Raw genomic sequence first — 17,249 nt, 5'->3', positions numbered from 1 at the left:
ATCGGTTGGCCGGCGGCCACAAGATTGATCTCATGGAGCTAATTGATTGCCTTTGGCCCTTTTTGCTTTAATCGCCTCCCTAAGGCGGAAACGTGGGGATTGCAAAGTTCGATGCGTCTCTCCGAAAGGGCTCGCCTGCGGGTAACACCAGCAAAGTGGGATCGAGGGCCTGGGACTAAATGACACTCTTTCGGACAATTTCCCAGCTGCAAGATACGTGTCGTCCTGCTCACAAAGTGAACAACTCGTGTGCGACTTGGGCAACTCGAGCTGACTTTGCACCGCCATACCGCTTAAGTCCGTGCCCTGGAAGAGCTGAAAGACACGACCATTGCCACTCAAGGTAGGTAGTAGCGTTATAGTACGTGTATCACGTACTACTTGCATATGCCGGCGCATTCCATCAAAACGGAATAGGTACGGAGGTGCCCGCATCGCCATTTTTTTTTTCTTATCCTCTTTTCCAGCCCTGCAGATGGCCACTTACCTGTACGACCGGGTCTCCAGCATACGGCTTGAGCTGAAAGAGTTGGAGACCGGCAGATGGCTGGACAGGGGATCCTGCTTTTGGGATGGTCACTGCCAGCCCTTTTTGCCCTCGTCTCCCTTGCGTCGGACTAGGTTTGTACCTTTTTCTCTTTTCTTTTCCTTTTTTCTTCTTTTCCTTCTCCATCTCGGCCCCTCTCGCTACTTTTCCTGGTTTTAGTGCAGCTAATCATTGGTTCACTAGTCTCACCCTTGCCAAGGTTTCTCATGCTATGACCTAGCAAGACATGTACTACACTTCTAACTAGGTAGCTTGTATTATCCTCCTTCGTACGATGCCCTACGATGCCGCCACACAGGCGTACGAGAGGGTGAGCCATCAGCTGGATCAAGTCTCACCCGGCCCTGCCTCCCGGTTCTCGAAGCCTTCTTTTTGCTTTTTCCATTCCGCCCGTTTACGGCAACGCTATTGGTTGTGCGACATGAATCTTACCGCAAATCAAACTTCCCCAAGGTTTGTTAAAAATGACAGACAGGCCTTTAGCGGCAAACCCTATGTGTCCCAGGATGGGGATTTGCACCAGTTTCCGTGGAGCATCGCGATGAGCTTGCCACGGGCAGGTGGTAAGCAGACAATATCAACAAGTACATGCTCATACATGCTTGTACTTTGCTCTGATGGAGTCCTCGTTAAGAGGCCCCTCTCTCTAAATCTTCGAGCCGAGGCCGCCGGTACTCTTCTTTTATATACACGCCCAGAACAACACCGTGTGCCACCCTCTCCGGCAAGCCCGCTCGGCAGCTTTCCCCTTTGTCTCATAATCACACAGGAAAAAAAAAGGATACGCATATTCGGACCTGCAAATTGCTGCCTGGCTAGAATGCAACAGCTACTGCCAAAAACATCGCCTCCATACATTTTGTCATCATCATGCCGATTCCGCTCACAAGTGACAAATCCTGACCCAGATGCTCAGTGGCCGACAATGATACTTCATGTGGGAGCACGTCTCCACATCGGTTGTAGTAAGATGACGACGGTTTAAACAACCAAACAACTACAAGCTAGTATATTTTTTTCTTCTATTTTCTTGCTTCTCACAGCCCGGCTCCGTTTCTTTGCATTTCATGTGAAGCCGCGTCGCTGCTGACCTGTCAGCCAAGCATCCGCCTTTCACCTCTGACGGTCGACGGCTGCGCCGCTTGGCACATGCCACACAACCCTTTGTGGGCGAGGTCCAGCGGGAAATGCGCCGTTTTGATTCTCATCAAGTGGACCCATACTTATAAGTACTTAGTTGTACGCCTGGTGGTTGCCGTAGATGTACCAAAAGTGGTGTCGACGTAGGGGTGTCATGTACGTACGGCTCCTCTTGTTTTAACAACTCAATATCGCCCTCCCCACACCAAAAGGGCTGGGTGGTCGAGAGTGCGCATCACCCTTGCTGTTGCTCCAGCCAGTGACAGGCTTCATAGCCCATCGGCAGGCATAATAGCCCTATGGAGGACCCCGGAACATGGTTACTGGGGCAGAGTGCATTACACAGGGTGTCACAAAGGCTGGCTGCTAGAGTAACCTACCTGGTTCTCACTGAGCGTCTTCCCGCTCTGTGTTCTTTCCCATCAACCTTCCCATCGTCCGGCCCTCGTCAAAGCCACCCATCTCGATCTGCCCGTCCGGTACCAAGGAGTCAAAAGAGATTTCATAGATTACCAGATCGGGTCTGGCCAAGAGCTGGTAATGGAATCCCCTTTAGCTCGCATTCACCATCAGCTGTCTTAGGTCAGCTATACTTTTGCCACCAGAGAGGTTGAGCGTGCTCTGGTTTTGGTTTTGGCTCATTGGCATCACGAGTATTGGCAAATCCAACACCACCAGCACAGCTCTGCACAGCTCTACCATCTGCTGTTCATGGCTGTGACCGCCCTGTCGTTCCCTCCCTGCTCAATCGAAACCCAGGCCTTCGCGATCTTGCGCTCATCTAAGACCCTCGTACCCCCGTTTCACTAGCTATCGACGCCGCCACTGCCTCATCAAATGTCCTATGCTATACCCCGTCACAACAGGAGTAGATGCACCACGGCCAATCTGCGATGCCACCTCCAAAATCACCTGCCGGCAGTCTAAGGGGGATACAGGATTCTGCAATGGCGTCCAATATTCGCGGCAATCCCACTCATTTCTTGAAACGATCCTTTTCGACGCCTTCGGTGGGTGGTGCAACCCCATCATCGTACTTGGAATCACAATCCTTGGCGCCACCGATGGGTGAAAAGAAGAGGAATAAGCTTGGTTATCATCGAACATCAATCGCCTGCGGTGAGTCTCGTCTTTCTCTTACTCCGCCTGAGAGTTCAAGGCCCGGTTCTCCCGGCCCTGCTGAGATTCTAACGAATGCCAGGTCATTGCCGTCGACGTAAGATACGCTGCATTATTTCCACGGAGGACCAGAATCGGTGTGTCAATTGCATACGGCTCAAGAAAGAGTGCAGCTTTCACCCTGTGGACCAGCAGCAGCCATACGATCAAAAGCAGCAGCCACCCCAGACACCTGGGGGTTCCAATACTGTGACGGCATCTTCATCGCCCGCTATATCTCGTGGCAGCTCTGTCGATCAGGGACCGCAGCGACAACATTATTCTTCCATACCTGTCGCGCCGTTGCCCAGCATGGGCACTCCAACAATCCAGACACCTCAAAGCGAATTCTTTCCGCAAGACATGGAAGGTGGGTAGTTGAAAGACTTCGTAGGAGGTTTTTTTCTTTTCTCTGTCGTTGTCCATGCTAACTGCTAGCCTGAAAAAGCTTCGTCTAATACCATATCGTCTGGACCATCATATGCTATAGGAGATTCATCTTCACCAGGATGGATGGCCACGGATACAGATAGCGACGCAATGGCGAAACCTCGCGACCCGAACGCGATTTGGCGACCGTCGTTTCAAGCAAACATGGGCGGGCAACTTTCCCCATATGCTGATCCATCAGCTTCCTCGACCGCTTGGGCGGGCTCGAACTACGCGTCTGCCAACGAAATGGGATGGAATAGTAGCATGCCACCGCCTCCTCGCTCCATGTCCTTCAGTGGAGAGATGCTGGGAAGCCATCACACACCGCAGTACTATCCTGTGCCCCAGCAAAATCAAATCTACGAAAGGCATTCTCAACATTTTCCTCCCATGTACAGCGGAGGAGTGCCTGTGGGTGAGGCGGATGAAGGTATAGAGCAGGCCATTGACCCTGCAATAATGGGAAGTGCTGTCCCCTCAGCAGCACCAATGGCTTGGCAACAACAAGCACAGCAACAGCCGCAACAGCTCATACCACAGCATCAACAGCACCAAATAACAGATACTCAAGCGGGTGTTTATCGTACATGGGGAGAGTACGGTGAAGGCGATAGATCACAACACATGTAGGGAAGTGGTCGATGGTGTAACCGGTTCCCTTCATCCCGTCCTGGCTGAAACTGGTGGAAACATGTCACGGTAAGAAGTGGTAAATGCCTTGGGACTACCGGCAAGTCGTTTCTTCTCACTAAAAATCAAAGTGCCTGAAGCATACCAAAGTAGCCAATCTGGAAAGAAAAGGGCTTTAATTAGCTTTGATGGCATTGGGGCCTTGGGCTAAGTCTATATTAGTCTTGGAACTATAGATCTGGACGGGAAACCTTTGTTCCGACTGGAGGGAATTCTCTGGGTCATGTATATGGAAATACCCATCCCGCCATCATCCAGGAAAGCTTCCAACAATTTGATATGAAAGCAGCCACTTGACCGAGTTTTCCCACTGGATTGAATACCAGGAAATAGAGCACGACATTCGAAAATCCCTACGGCCAATAGGAACTACAAGGAGCGGGAGTATGGAGAATGACTGGATACTGATTTCACTGGGCTTTGGATTGGAGTAAGAGATGGGCCTTTGACTAAGTGGAGATAACCTGAGGGAGAATCTTGGCTGAAAGGCTTCGTGATTCTGGAACGAGAGATTTGGACACTACTGATTAACCGAAACTCGACCACTTGGCAAGAAAAGCGGCCGCCTATGCCAATTTGCTACGAACCTACAACCTGTACCTTGGCAGTATTCGGAACTAGCCGACCATTCGTTCTAATGCTGAGGAGGGCTAACAACTGTGGGGCTCTCGTGAAGACTCAGCTTAGTATTATATCTCTATTCGAACTTGGATTTCAACCACGTATCGTTCGGATTCGTAACGGGGCTTTGCATATTTCTTATCATTTCAACATTCAACATCGGACGAGTACGACGGCGATAATACCACGGGATTGGGATGGGATGGGGACGGGTTTCTCGACGACGACTTGTATATACTGTGGGGAGGGGTCAAACGGATGTTTTGAACGGCCGAAACAAACTTTTAGAACTGGAGGGGGAATCATTAAACGGTGAGCTTCTCGACTCACACAGCGGAATTAGCGGATTTAGATTTTCCAATTTCTCCCTTTTTTGACATTTTTCTATTCGGGCTTTATTTCTGTTGGTTCAGGGGTGCGAAGCTGGGTAAAAAGTTTCGGGGCGGCGGTTGGTGGACGGAAGGGCTTGAGGCGGACCTTTTTGGCTGCTTTAATCAAGTTTTGGGCATGGGAGGATTTTCTTTGGTGTTTTTTTGTGTTTTGTGTGTGTTTTTGTGTGTGTGTGTTACAAATTGCAAGGCATTCAATGAAGCATATTTGAGTTTTTGTTTAGGGAAATATGGTTGAGGTCTTTGTTTAAGGCCGTCTTTTTCTTCTTTTTCTTCTTAGAGGATTTCTCTCGTTTTCACGGCCCCCCTTTTTAAGGTGATTTGAACGTATCTGGGAGTGTTTAGGTAGATTTTTTTTGGGTGTTTGGTTGGTTTGTGGTTGGATGTGTTGTTGAGTTGTTCGCGAGACGGATAGTAGGTGTAAGTTGGGATTGTGATAAGGGAGTGGAAGTGAGACACGTAAAGGATATAGTTGTTGCTTTGTTTCACAGCTGGTGTGAAGTTGATAATTCTGCTTTGGAAGCACGAGTTTTGGAAGAATAGTAAAAAAGGGAGTTGTAGGTCGAAATAGTAACAAAGGAAGCCAGCTTGGTTGATGTTGATTAGAACTATGGGATGAATTGTTTCACAACAACGGGCGAACTATTTTGGTTCTGGAGGGGTTCCTTGGTGTTTCTAGGTAGTGGTACTATTTTCCTGCCTTCAGAACATGTGGTCATTAATTGTTGTTGATGATGCAATGATGAGCGACTTGGTTGTTGAGAATCCATGCCTTATTGAGTTGTGTGTATTATAATTAAAGTCTGACATTTAACTAGTTTCTAGTTTGTTTGTCTTGGTGTGTGTGCTGGCGTGTCATCGGATGTCATTGATTCCGCCCCCTTTCTGCTACTATTCTCTATAAGTCGTATTATATAATTCTATAGTCGTAGAATAAGAGTTAGTGATCATTTCGGATGAATCTTTTTACGAGATATATGTAATTTGTTCAAAGAGCAAGGTGATGTTTCTGGCTCATTAAATATAGATGGATAGTTGAGGCCTAGTGATATAGGAGATGGATACGCAATCAAGACTCTGGTGTGAATGACGGTACTTATCAATGATGAGAGTCTATTTGGTTATTTGGCTCGAGTATGGCCTTTCAATTCGGCAACTGTGACTACTGTTAATTGTCCCAAATATAGATTTTTGAAATATATGGTATGGTTCTCTAGGCCGCAACGATCAATAGTGAAGTTACCGATCGCATCTTATTTGAGTACAATGTTTACGCATTAGAGATCAGTAATCCAAATATTCATTATTCTGAGGGGGTTTTCGAGTTGCACTATTGCACATCTACATATCGACTTGACTATCGCTTTGCTCCCTTGCGCCTGTGGGGAAGCGAATAACACCTTTGTCTTGCCTTGTTCACCAGAGACCCCTGAACACGCTGCAAAGTCAAAGGTATGCAAGCACTGTAAGAGCAATGTTATACTAGTCTTCCATAAAAGATCAAATGGGTATTCAATATTAATAGTCAAGTCTATAAATATCGGCTCATTAGAGCCATCGATGTGAGCAAGAAACCAAGGTCAACTATGAACCCTCAATACAAAAGAAAAGATTTCCATCCAACGCCAAATATAATGCAGCGAGGTGAAAATCACCGTAGGCAACCCCTCATATAAATAGGGGGTCTTCTTCGGATCAAACAAATGCTGAAACGGTGAGAGCAAAAGGCAACAGAGAATGGCGACCAACCGTGAGAAGAATTCGACGAGACATTTTAAAAAAAAGAAAAAACCGGCCAAGATACTTCAGCCGGTAAACTGTAAGAAAGCGTCGCTGCATTTGTCGTGAGCAAATCAGTCATCCGATGAGACCTCAATAACCAAAGATGTATCAGATGCCCAATAATACTTTTCAAACATCCTTGAGGCGCCACGTCAACGCCAACAACGTAGAATACGCACAGAGACTCAGCGCCGTCAAGAGGAGAACCGTATCGCCGCTGGTCCGGAATTTCCGGCGCAGGACACCATCCGGCGACTCGGCGACAAAGAACTGGCGGTGGCCCTGATAGCGGCGGTACATGGAGACGAGGAGAATGGCGGTGCCAAAGGCGGCGAAGAGGGCGCCGATGGGGTAGAACTCTTCGGTGAAGACTTTGAGGATGACGAGGGAGAAAGAGAAGAGACCCAAGGCGGTGCGCATGTAAGCGCCTTCAAAGGTACGCTGGGCGGCGCGGATTTCAACGAGTCTGTAGAGACAGAGGAGATGAGTGCTTTGTTTCTAATAGATAGATGGAGCAACTAGGGACTTAAAATCCATGCAGATGACATATCGGCGGTTGCCGTTTGTCTATGAGGCTGGAGACTGAGGTTGGCTCGAGGCGGCACTCACTCTTCACTTGTCAGCACCACGGACCGAGCCCTATGGAGCCGGAGGTGCATGCTCTCCTCTGGATGCGGCTATTTGCAGGGAAAGGGATCTAACGTTAGCCGGAGCTATCGACGTGAAAAGTGAGGCGAGAACGATGGGGCAAGGCGTTGACAAACACGGAACATGATGGGCGAGCAGACGGGCAAAAGGATCAAGATGCCTGTACGGAGAAGCGAGTTCTTGTCGCCCCTTCTTCCTGAGATCTGAGTGGAAGGCGCCGGGCTTAGTTGATGGTTTAGCTGAACAGAGTTGAGTCGAGTCAAGCAAAAGAGAAGATACAGATGCGATAAATTCCATCGTCGTCACTTGAGACTTGAGTTGGTGGCTGAAGTTGGTCGTCTGAGGCATCACGTGGCGGCGCCCCAGCTTTGGTGGGATGCCATGATGTGGGGTTGTTTTTTTTGTCTCTCTGCAATTGTCTGTGCAAAAGAAGGAGTGCAAAGATGATTGATGTTTAGGCTGCCATTATGCAATTGATATATCATCCCATCTGGTAAAGAAATTCATGCATCATTCTTTGTAACGTAATTTATAGATTGAGCCTCTGAAGATCATCAATGTCGAGAGATTTGACTGGATGATTATCGCATCGCAAGTACAGTAGCGACACCAGAGACCAGCAAACCTTACTCCAACTCCGTACAGACAGCCGCGAAATGGCGGTTATCGATGCGGCAGCGCGCTTATCTCCCTGCTCATTTTGCCTGTGCTGGGCAAGACTCGATGGTTGCTTTGCCGGCACTCGCGGTGTCCAAATCGAGTTGACCGAATCAGTGGCGCTGGTAAAGGCTGTTGAAATCGGGGCGAAGCTTTGGGTGAGGCGGGAGGCCCCCCGTGGGATCCTACCCTACCCTGCCTATGTGTTGCATTTCAAGCTTCAAGCCCTACAACGCTCAAACTGCAAGACGCCTAGTCTATATGTCGAGTCTGCCTTATAGGGTCTTGTCGACCGCGAAAGGTTTTGGTCTATTGCCAAAGTAGGGCAGACTCTCTCAATAGAATGGTGCACTAAGCCTTCTCATGCAGGTAACATGCAGGATTCAACGAGCATGCAGGCCTCGGGAGCGCACGGGCATGTTGAAGTGTGAAGCTTCTTTAGAATGTTCCAGGACGCGCCCAGACGATGCCCTCGCTAGAAGTTTATCGATGCTAGAGTGAGGCGGAGCAGACAGATCTTTAGCATTGTTGAGGCTAATCGATTCTTGTGAGACAGGTGCCGGATGCTTCAGCCGCACACGGTGGGACATGTGGCAGTGTTGCCGCCCCCCCTTGCGATTAGATTGTAGACCTATTGGTTTCCTCGTAATTGGGGATATATTGCAGATTATCGGAATGCCGTTGAACATCAAACCAGCCATCCGTGCCTTGATAGAAAAGGGAAAAGCCCGTGCCAAGACTCCGTCTGCAAAATCCGAGGCCCGAGATTCTGCTCAATCTCCGCCAAGGGCACGGACGAGGACCTGTATCGTGGTCTCGTACGAGTATAAGCCCGAGGTATTCGTGCTACCTGCACCGAGCAAGATGACCAGTAGTAGCAACAGCAACAGCAACAACGGCAATAGGGTGCTGACGAGAGCCGAGCCAGCCGGGAAATTGACCGTTTGCCGCCTCAGACAGGCACAGAGACTGCCACCTAGTGAGAATAATGGGAATATATCCAGTATCTACTCCGTGGCTAGCGCCTTGTAAGCAACCAAGCTCGATAATATGTCTGTTGCTGCTTGATCCTGCTGTATGCACAAGGGGTTGCATTCGTCCAGAAGGCCGAAGGTCTACATGGCTTGAGACGCTTATGGAACAAGCTTCGTCTTACCAATACCTTTTGTTTGGACGATCGAGCCCGGGTGCCGTGGCCAAAAAGGGCCATGGGTTCTGATCCTGCCGGCCGAATCTAAGGTGTGAGGCATGGTCGTAGATATCTACACATACGCCCCTTTCCGTGTAAGGTATGGAGTAACGGAGCACTTTGTACATTTCTTGCATCATCCTAGACCATGTTGTGGACTGCTGTGCCACTCCCTAGGGGGACCGTTGGACAGATTCCCTGATGTCATCTGGATGTCTCAGTCTATCGTGACGTGCTGCGGTTCGCATCCTGCCTGCTGCTGCCTTGTTGCCCTGCCCTTCCAGCGTCACCTTGGATCGAGCAGAAGCCAGAAGCAAACGAGATAGAGTGGTGACCAGCCCTGAGCTCATGAGGCGGTGTTGCTGCTACGAGAACGCCTCGGGGGCTGGCACCACCTGACTTTGGCCCTTGTGCTAGATAGCCTCACAGGGCCCCAGAGCGCGCCATGGCCCGTTTGGGGAGCCCACGGAATTAGAGGCCGCAAGCCTCGTGCCCACCGTTTGCTGCCAGGGGTCAGGCGGCTCTTGATGCCCGGGTACCTGGCCCAGGGTGACGTCGACGGGCAGACGGCCGGTACCGCGCTACCATGCTTAGCTGTCCGTCCGCAAGGCTTTTCGACCCCAGAGCTGGGCATATTCTCGCAGGGCAGCCCCACCTCAACATGCTCCTTGTGTGTGAAACGCTGGCCGCTAGTGTTGATGCTGTCCAGTTAGGCTTTTTCGCGTGGTGGAGGCTATGGAGACGAGATGGTGAGTTTGACAGCAGCCAGACCGTTGATGAGAGACGAGGGCATTAGCGCGGTAGCCACTTGCCTAGCTCTGTACCTGTAGTTTTTTTCTTCTTTTTTTTTCCCTTCTCGGGTTGTGTCATTTTTTTCTCGGGTTGTGGTTGTTGTTGTTGAGTCTCCGAGGTTGTTTGTTGTGGAGGTGAGGAGTAGAGCTACTAGTATGTCCTGAGCTCTAGGCTGGATAGGGTCTAACCTGGAGAGGTTGGTTATCGCTAGAGTCTCTTGCAACCGCGCGCCTCTTTGAGCCCCGGGTACGTTCAAGTACTCGGCCTGGTAGAATGCCGATATTGTACAGTCAGTATTGTTTGCAATACATGATGTGAACTCTGCAAATAAAGCAAACAAAACCACACAGCTGGTACAATGGACTGAGATCTCTATGCTTTGGTTGGACTCAGTTTGAAGCTACCTGGGATTGGGATTAGGGCTGCTGTGATGCCGTCACTGCGTACCAACTTGGACCTAATGCCACCTACCGCTCACTAAATGGTACTGTAGCAGTGGCACCAGAGCATTGATCAATGTTCAGCTCCGAACCCCCTCCCTCACTTTTCTGCCCACCAAAACCCAAGCAAGTATTGGTAGTCTTGATTCTCTGTTACTCTCTATATCCTTCACATCGAATCTTCACCAATACAATCAGCATCGGCATCGGCATCGGCATCCTCTTGCTTCTTTCTCTCTTTTCCCACATACTATCTACATACGAAATAAAAACAAACAGTCCAACAACAATTGATTCAGATCTCGCCGCCACCAAAGCCCTTGTGCCAAACTTAGCACGCCTCCTCCCGCAATTCGCCCCCCCACCACACCACCACCAAAACTATCCATCACCATCACCAAATCCACCCCCCCATATCTCGACCGCCGGCCTCTCTGATTGGGGCCCTGGACACCAGCTTGAAGCCCAAGAGCCCAGCACCAGGTAGCACCTGGCAGCACCTCCATGACGCTCCCGGCCTAAGCAGCTGGACCTTGGCACGTCGTACTCGACAGGAAATACACGTATCGCGGACACAAAAGCAGTGGCATCAGAGCACCAGAAACGGGCAGGGTCGCTTAGCAGGGGGTGCCGTCCAGCCTAATCAAGGTGGTAAGCGCTTTAGATCCGCCAGCCGCACCCACACAAACTGGCCGCCCATGTCCCACGTCCCATCCCATCATCAGCTCTCTGGCCGCCCGCTGCCCTTTTTTCTCTCGTCCGACACCACCGTTTTTGTCATCCTAACTTTGTAGCCCAGTTCCTAGCAAGACGCCGCAAGCCTCTCTCTCGCCGACTGCGCCTCCCGAGCTCGAGTCCTGCCTAAGCTTTCACCTCAACCCACGCCGCCCCGTTGCTCTCCCGTCCGCTCAGGAACATGGTCATGATCCCTGGCCAGTGACGTGACGCTGCGCATCTCCAGAGCGCACCAGTTCAGTTTTGGGCCCCGGCTGCCTGTCCTGACGACTGCTTGGGACCTCTTCCCGGAAGCCACCGCTCCTATCCTCCTGTCCCTCTCATCTCCCCGTACATCTCATATACCGACTACTTATCCTCGGGCATCCCCTTTCGCCTGGCCCCAGCTGGGAACAATCATGTCTTCCGCATCGGCCACCGCCCAAGGCTTCTCCGTGCCTCTCGACACCGACAACCCTCTGGCCCTCGACAACGACTTCTCCTTCGACCCTGAACCCCGCAATTCCGCTGCCGGCCAGCAGCGACAGTACCAGCAGCAGCATCAACAACAGCAGCGCTCATCCATCGACTCCAACCTGCTGTCGCCTTTCCTCTCCCGCGTCAATAGCGACTCTCTCTCTCCCGCGAACCCTTCAGAAACGCCTGCCGGGTCCACCTCAACCTTGAGCATCTACCAGTCCAGCGACTTCAGTGACTTTGACGACGACCCTTTTTTCGGTGCCAACTTTACCAATCCCGACGTCGGCACGCCATCCTTCCTCGACGACCAGAGCGTATGGGACCTCTCACTCAACAATACCCCACCAGTTGAGCCTCAGCAGGAACACAATGCCAACGACGACTCTTATCCTCTAACCCCGGACCAAACTGCCTCTGTTCACACACTGTCGCCGCGAAGTGAAGAGAGAACGACACTCACGCGACCCGATCAGCATCAGCTACCGAGCTCCATCTCACCGCAGGAGCTCCAGAAAGCCTTCAAACCCAACCCCCTCGTCATCCCGCCGCCTCAGTTGACCCCAAGCCAGACAGATAGTGGACGATCCAGCGAGGACGGCCTGGCCCCCGCTCCTGTCGATATGCGGTGTCAGAGTCCTCGTGTCACCATCTCAGTCTGGGACAAGGACAACAACGGACCTGTCCACACCGTTGAGCGTTCTTTTGAAGATAGCCCCTCCACGGTGCGTGGCGGTCTCGAGTCCGCAGGAGACTTGATCACATCATCTGTAAACCAAGGGCAAAGCCAAGCTGCTATGGCTGCCACTGCTACTAGAGATTCCATGGGCCAATGGCGGCGTGACCCTGCCACCGGCCTCGCTGGCTTGGACCCAAAGAGGCGGCCTGGAGAGGAGATTGCGAGCATCAATGAGATTATCAATCGCCGTGAGATTGAAGAGAAAAACCAGGAAGTCGGCAAATGGCTTACTGGCAACCTCGATGAGACTAGCCTCCCAGACAAGTCCGGAGATATCAGCGCCACAGAAGAGGAGAACCGTAACAGCAACGATGGCATACCTCTTGGTGACCAGACTGAGAACAAATACATTCCCGGACAAACCTATTATTCTCCCAATGGAGCTGGACAGATGTCGGACGAAGACTATGATATCATCTATGCCAATCGCGGATGGGCTGATGCTCCCATTCTACACTCCATCAGAAGCGGTGGCCAGAGCCGCCATCAACCCCAGAGCTCACAAGCTGCCATTGACCGCTTTGAGAGAATGTGCCGTGACAATGATTCCATCATCTCCCGAGCCGCAACCTGGGGCACACGCCGACGCAGCTTGCCCAGCGTCGTCGACCTCGATATTGAGGGCATCACTAGTGGTAACTTCTTGAAGAAGCTCTCCCTTAGTCGAGGTGGCGATAAGAGCAACAGATCCGGCAGTCTCTTAAAAGACCTTCGCGGCCTTGTCCGACGCCCTAGCGGCTCTCACATGCGAAAGCGCTCTCGCGGTGGACAAGGCGAGGCTGTGGAGGAGCAGCCTGAGCCTTCGCCAACCCAGAATAAGCGCGATAGCATGCCGCATCTATCTCCCATGACACGCACGTCCAGCTGGGGCAAGAAGCACCAGACTCCCAGTATTAACACCGCCTTAGTCTCAATGGGCCAGAACTTTGCCTCCATTGGTACCACGCACTCGCGCGCTGGGTCCATCAGCACGATTCCGACCGCGCCCTCCTCCAAAGGTCCTCTGTCCGGCCTCAGTGTCAGGAATTCCTTGAGGCGGCCGCGAAGCAAATCAGACTTGCCCAAGCCATCGCCATCCTCCTCTGCCAACAACAATGACAACGCCGGTGGTGCGCACTCTAGCCTCGCCGACATGTGGAGGAAGTCGGGCGGACCACCTGTGGCGGTTCTCAGACAGGCTCCCGTCGATCCAGACGAGGATGATGACGACGACGACGATTTCTACGAAGATAACGACATGAAGATGAACCCTAACATCATTGACGACATTGCGCCCAACTTTGCTGGCTTCCAACAGCACATCCAGACTTTGAACCCGGGACTACCACCAGCGCATAGCTACCTCGTAGATCGCATTGCTCACCAGCAAATTATTAGATACAAGCAGCTGCTCAACAACAAGGTCAAGCATCTCGGCCTCGGTGCCAACTGCCCTTGCGGCTCTCTCTGCTTAGCACTTGGCGGCTCAGCCAATGTACTGACCGGAAAGGGAGACAGCAATGGCACCAAGGGACTGGACACCTTGTCAGCTCATTACGACGATGACGACGATGTCACACCGACCGAAGGTGCCATCAACCAGGAAAGCTTCCCCACTGACATCCCCATGCCGCCTACGCAGCACCTACCGGCCGAGTTCGAATGTCAGTTGTGCTATCAGAAGAAGAAGTTCCTCAAGCCGTCCGACTGGACCAAGCACGTGCATGAAGACGTGCAGCCCTTTACGTGCACGTGGGACAAGTGCCGGGATCCCAAGATCTTCAAGCGCAAGGCCGACTGGGTCCGTCATGAAAACGAGGGCCATCGTCACTTGGAGTGGTGGACGTGCGATGTCGAGGACTGCCGGCACACATGCTATCGCCGCGACAATTTCCTGCAGCACCTTGTCCGCGAGCACAAGTTCCAGGAGCCCAAGGTGAAGACCAAGGCGGCCATGAAGAAGGCCGGCGCAATTGATCCGACATGGCACAAAGTTGAGCAGTGTCATGTGGAAACGAGCAAGCAACCGCACGAAGAAGCGTGCAGGTTCTGCGGCAAGGTCTTCCCAACGTGGAAGAAGTTGACTGTCCACCTGGCCAAGCATATGGAGCAAATCTCGCTTCCTGTGCTGCGCTTGGTGGCGGCCAAGGCAAAGGAACTGGCGGCGGATACCATCATCAGCCCAGTCCAGGACCCCCCTCCACGGCATGACATTCCACTCATGCCAGAGCAAAAATCACCTGCAGCCATTCGGTATCCAGAAAATGGCCAGCAGCAACATCAGCTTTCGCCGGCGCCACCAATGGCTCCTCAACAGGCAATGCAGTATGCGCAAGCTCCAAACCAGTTTTATCCCTTGATGCCTCCGGGACAACCGTATCAGCCCTTCTATTCTCCTCCTCAATTCGAAAGCATAGGCCAAAGCCTGCACTCGACCCAGTCAATGGCCCCTAGCCCGCTCGCCTACGACCCCGGCCGGCGGGTTCAGGACCTGCCCGTCACTTCGGCTCCGTATGTGCAGGGGTCGAACCCGTATACCGCCATGACAATGGCAAATGAGGTGGAGCCATTCCCACCCCTGAATGCGCTGGGTCTGCAAAACGTGCCCGTTCCGGTAGCCGCTGTGCCCCCTATGGGCGCGCAGATGGCGTACGACAACATGATGGACCCTTCAAGCGTGCACGGCAGCCCGTTTAGCGGGCATGAAACATTATCGACTTATTCACATTCTCCTCACCAGGGCGCAATTCATCTAGATACCAAGAGCTGGGATGATAGACAAGCGTCTGGATATTATTGAAGCGTTGAACTGCGCATTGCCACGGGGGTTTCTTCTTCTTCTTCTTTCCTTCCTTTCTTTTTCTTTTTCTTTTTCTCTCTTTTTCGCTTTCTGAAATCTTTTTTCCTTTCAATTCTCTTGGATACTGAATTTTTGGGGGGCCTTTTTTTTAGAGTTGGACATCATCCGGGGATGGATTCTGGCGACAATTTGTTATTTCGGAAGGTCCAGTAACGGACAGTAGTATATGAACATGATTCCCCTGCGTTTAGTTGCTATTTGAGCCTTTCTTGGTTTTGTTGTTCTTCATTTATATCATTTCGGGATGCAAGTTGGGCTATATTAGAGACCAATGTATAAAACGGAGCATCTCTTTATGTTTCTTTCTTCTCTTTATTTCCATTTCCTGAAATGCCTACCATGTATGCATGGCAATGACTGTGGGATGAGAGTTGCGGGCGCATGTCGCGGCTAAGGGGGAATAACCGTACGAGTTATGTCGCATAGACTTTTTGATAACGGCATCAGCTGAATTGAAATACTACAAATACATACTCGCGCCTGATACTCTCTGTCTTTGATGCTACTAAGTGAGGAAAATGCCTAAGCCGAATGCATCTGGCTCAGCACAATCTAGCCGCGCAGCCGGCGGATAATATGCTAGATGAGACATGCATTGGCGATTATGTACGATATACGAGTATACGCACATGTACTTCCGTACAGTCCGTTCCGGTACCTGAGGAAGGGTGCAACGATGGTGGAGACTGGGCTGTAAAAGTAGAAGTCTGGGGTTGATGAGAGCTCGTATTAGTGCCCTTATCAGGGGAGGAGACAAGACTGGCTGTACGAGGAATGGATTAATTGTTATTGGAGTCCATCAAAATAGAATCATGGAAAGGGCGTATTCGGAGTGGCTTCATTGGCTGTTCTTTTTTTTTTTTTTTTTTTCTCTTTTCGTTTTGTGTCTATGAATAGATCTGGTATGTTTTGTTTTCTTTCTCTTTGGGGCTGTGTGAGTGAGGCGAGGAGAGGGCCTGTGCGATGTCGATCATGGCGCGAGGCTTGCAGCGAGTAAGTACGGGATGGAGGCTTGTTAGTTAGTGCACCTGAGGTATGGAGGCATCCAATCCCATATTGTTAGTCAGTCGGGTGCCTTTTATTGTACGATGGCAGAGCTGAGCCTGGGTGAGGAAGTTGTTGTGGATTATGTAGAGCTTCGGTTGGGTTAGATACCTATTAGGTAGGTAGCTAAGTTTTGCATTCAGCAGATTAGCATGACTCGTTGTCGATCTTGGGTGAAAGGTGATAATGAGACAAAAAAAAAGGTCCTTAAGATCATCATCCCTTGAAGATTATCTCAAAGGGACCAGACCGGACCAGACACCATCAGCGAGGGCAGCTGGCCTCGGCACTCCGCAAATCAAGAAAGATGGGCAAGCAGAATGGAGTAAAACTCACGATAGGCTGCCTCTCCTCTATTTCACTCTCCATTTTATTTTTATTTATTTGTTATTTATTTTTAAAATGTGCTTCGTTTTTATTTATTTCAGTGGTGCGTGCGAGAGAGTGGGCGAGCCGAATGATGCTCAATCTCGTTGCTTGGGAAGAGTTAATTTCGCTGGTTGATCCCTGAAATCTTGTAAATGGGCTAGTCTGGGTGCCCCGTGCAAAGCGAGTCTTTTTGGTCTGATGTGTCCTTGCAATGAGATTTGATGAGTTGATAACGAGAGGTAATTTATTGAGTGATTTGAGATTTGGGGCTTCTCTTTACACATGTTGTGTGAATTGGTAGGAATCAATTCCAATTGATATCAATAGGTTGTCGAGATGCGATTGTTGTTACAAGATCGCCGTTTCGTACTTCAATGGTTGTGTCAGGCTGTTTGAGCGCCCAGTTTCAGCGCATCTTGCAGCAAAGCCTCAGCAGCCTCGGCCCATGGCGCGCCAATCAGGGCGCTGCGCAGGTACCAACTTCGACCCCCTTCCACTGGATCTGCCCCTAAGACAATGGATGGACAGGGTCCTTGCCAATGGCCTTGCAAGCTTCCAGGAACAGTGACTTGGCCGTGACCT

General features: G+C 51.0%; 3 protein-coding genes across 3 annotated transcripts; 2 read left to right on the top strand and 1 right to left on the bottom strand.

Moving 5' to 3' along the window:
• Nucleotides 1–2,634: 2,634 nt before the first annotated feature.
• Nucleotides 2,635–3,907, top strand: T069G_10670 (fungal zn(2)-Cys(6) binuclear cluster domain-containing protein; the record flags this gene model as incomplete). Its single annotated transcript, XM_056177880.1, has 3 exons — nucleotides 2,635–2,806; nucleotides 2,889–3,215; nucleotides 3,294–3,907. The coding sequence occupies 3 exons, from the start codon at nucleotides 2,635–2,637 to the stop codon at nucleotides 3,905–3,907; spliced, it is 1,113 nt and encodes a 370-aa protein (XP_056024170.1).
• A 2,981-nt stretch (nucleotides 3,908–6,888) lies between these two features.
• Nucleotides 6,889–7,418, bottom strand: T069G_10669 (uncharacterized protein; the record flags this gene model as incomplete). The annotated part of the gene is made up of 2 exons (XM_056177879.1): nucleotides 6,889–7,225; nucleotides 7,369–7,418. The coding sequence occupies 2 exons, from the start codon at nucleotides 7,416–7,418 to the stop codon at nucleotides 6,889–6,891; spliced, it is 387 nt and encodes a 128-aa protein (XP_056024169.1).
• A 4,200-nt stretch (nucleotides 7,419–11,618) lies between these two features.
• Nucleotides 11,619–15,194, top strand: T069G_10668 (uncharacterized protein; the record flags this gene model as incomplete). Its single annotated transcript, XM_056177878.1, has 2 exons — nucleotides 11,619–13,353; nucleotides 13,414–15,194. 2 exons carry the CDS (start codon nucleotides 11,619–11,621, stop codon nucleotides 15,192–15,194), a joined length of 3,516 nt encoding a protein of 1,171 aa, XP_056024168.1.
• Nucleotides 15,195–17,249: the final 2,055 nt, after the last annotated feature.

Source organism: Trichoderma breve (genome assembly GCF_028502605.1).
Source record: "Trichoderma breve strain T069 chromosome 7 map unlocalized scaffold00007, whole genome shotgun sequence".
Classification (NCBI taxonomy): domain Eukaryota; kingdom Fungi; phylum Ascomycota; class Sordariomycetes; order Hypocreales; family Hypocreaceae; genus Trichoderma; species Trichoderma breve.
The sequence above is the reverse complement of the archived record's forward strand: the minus strand, read 5'-3'. Positions and strand labels throughout refer to the sequence as shown.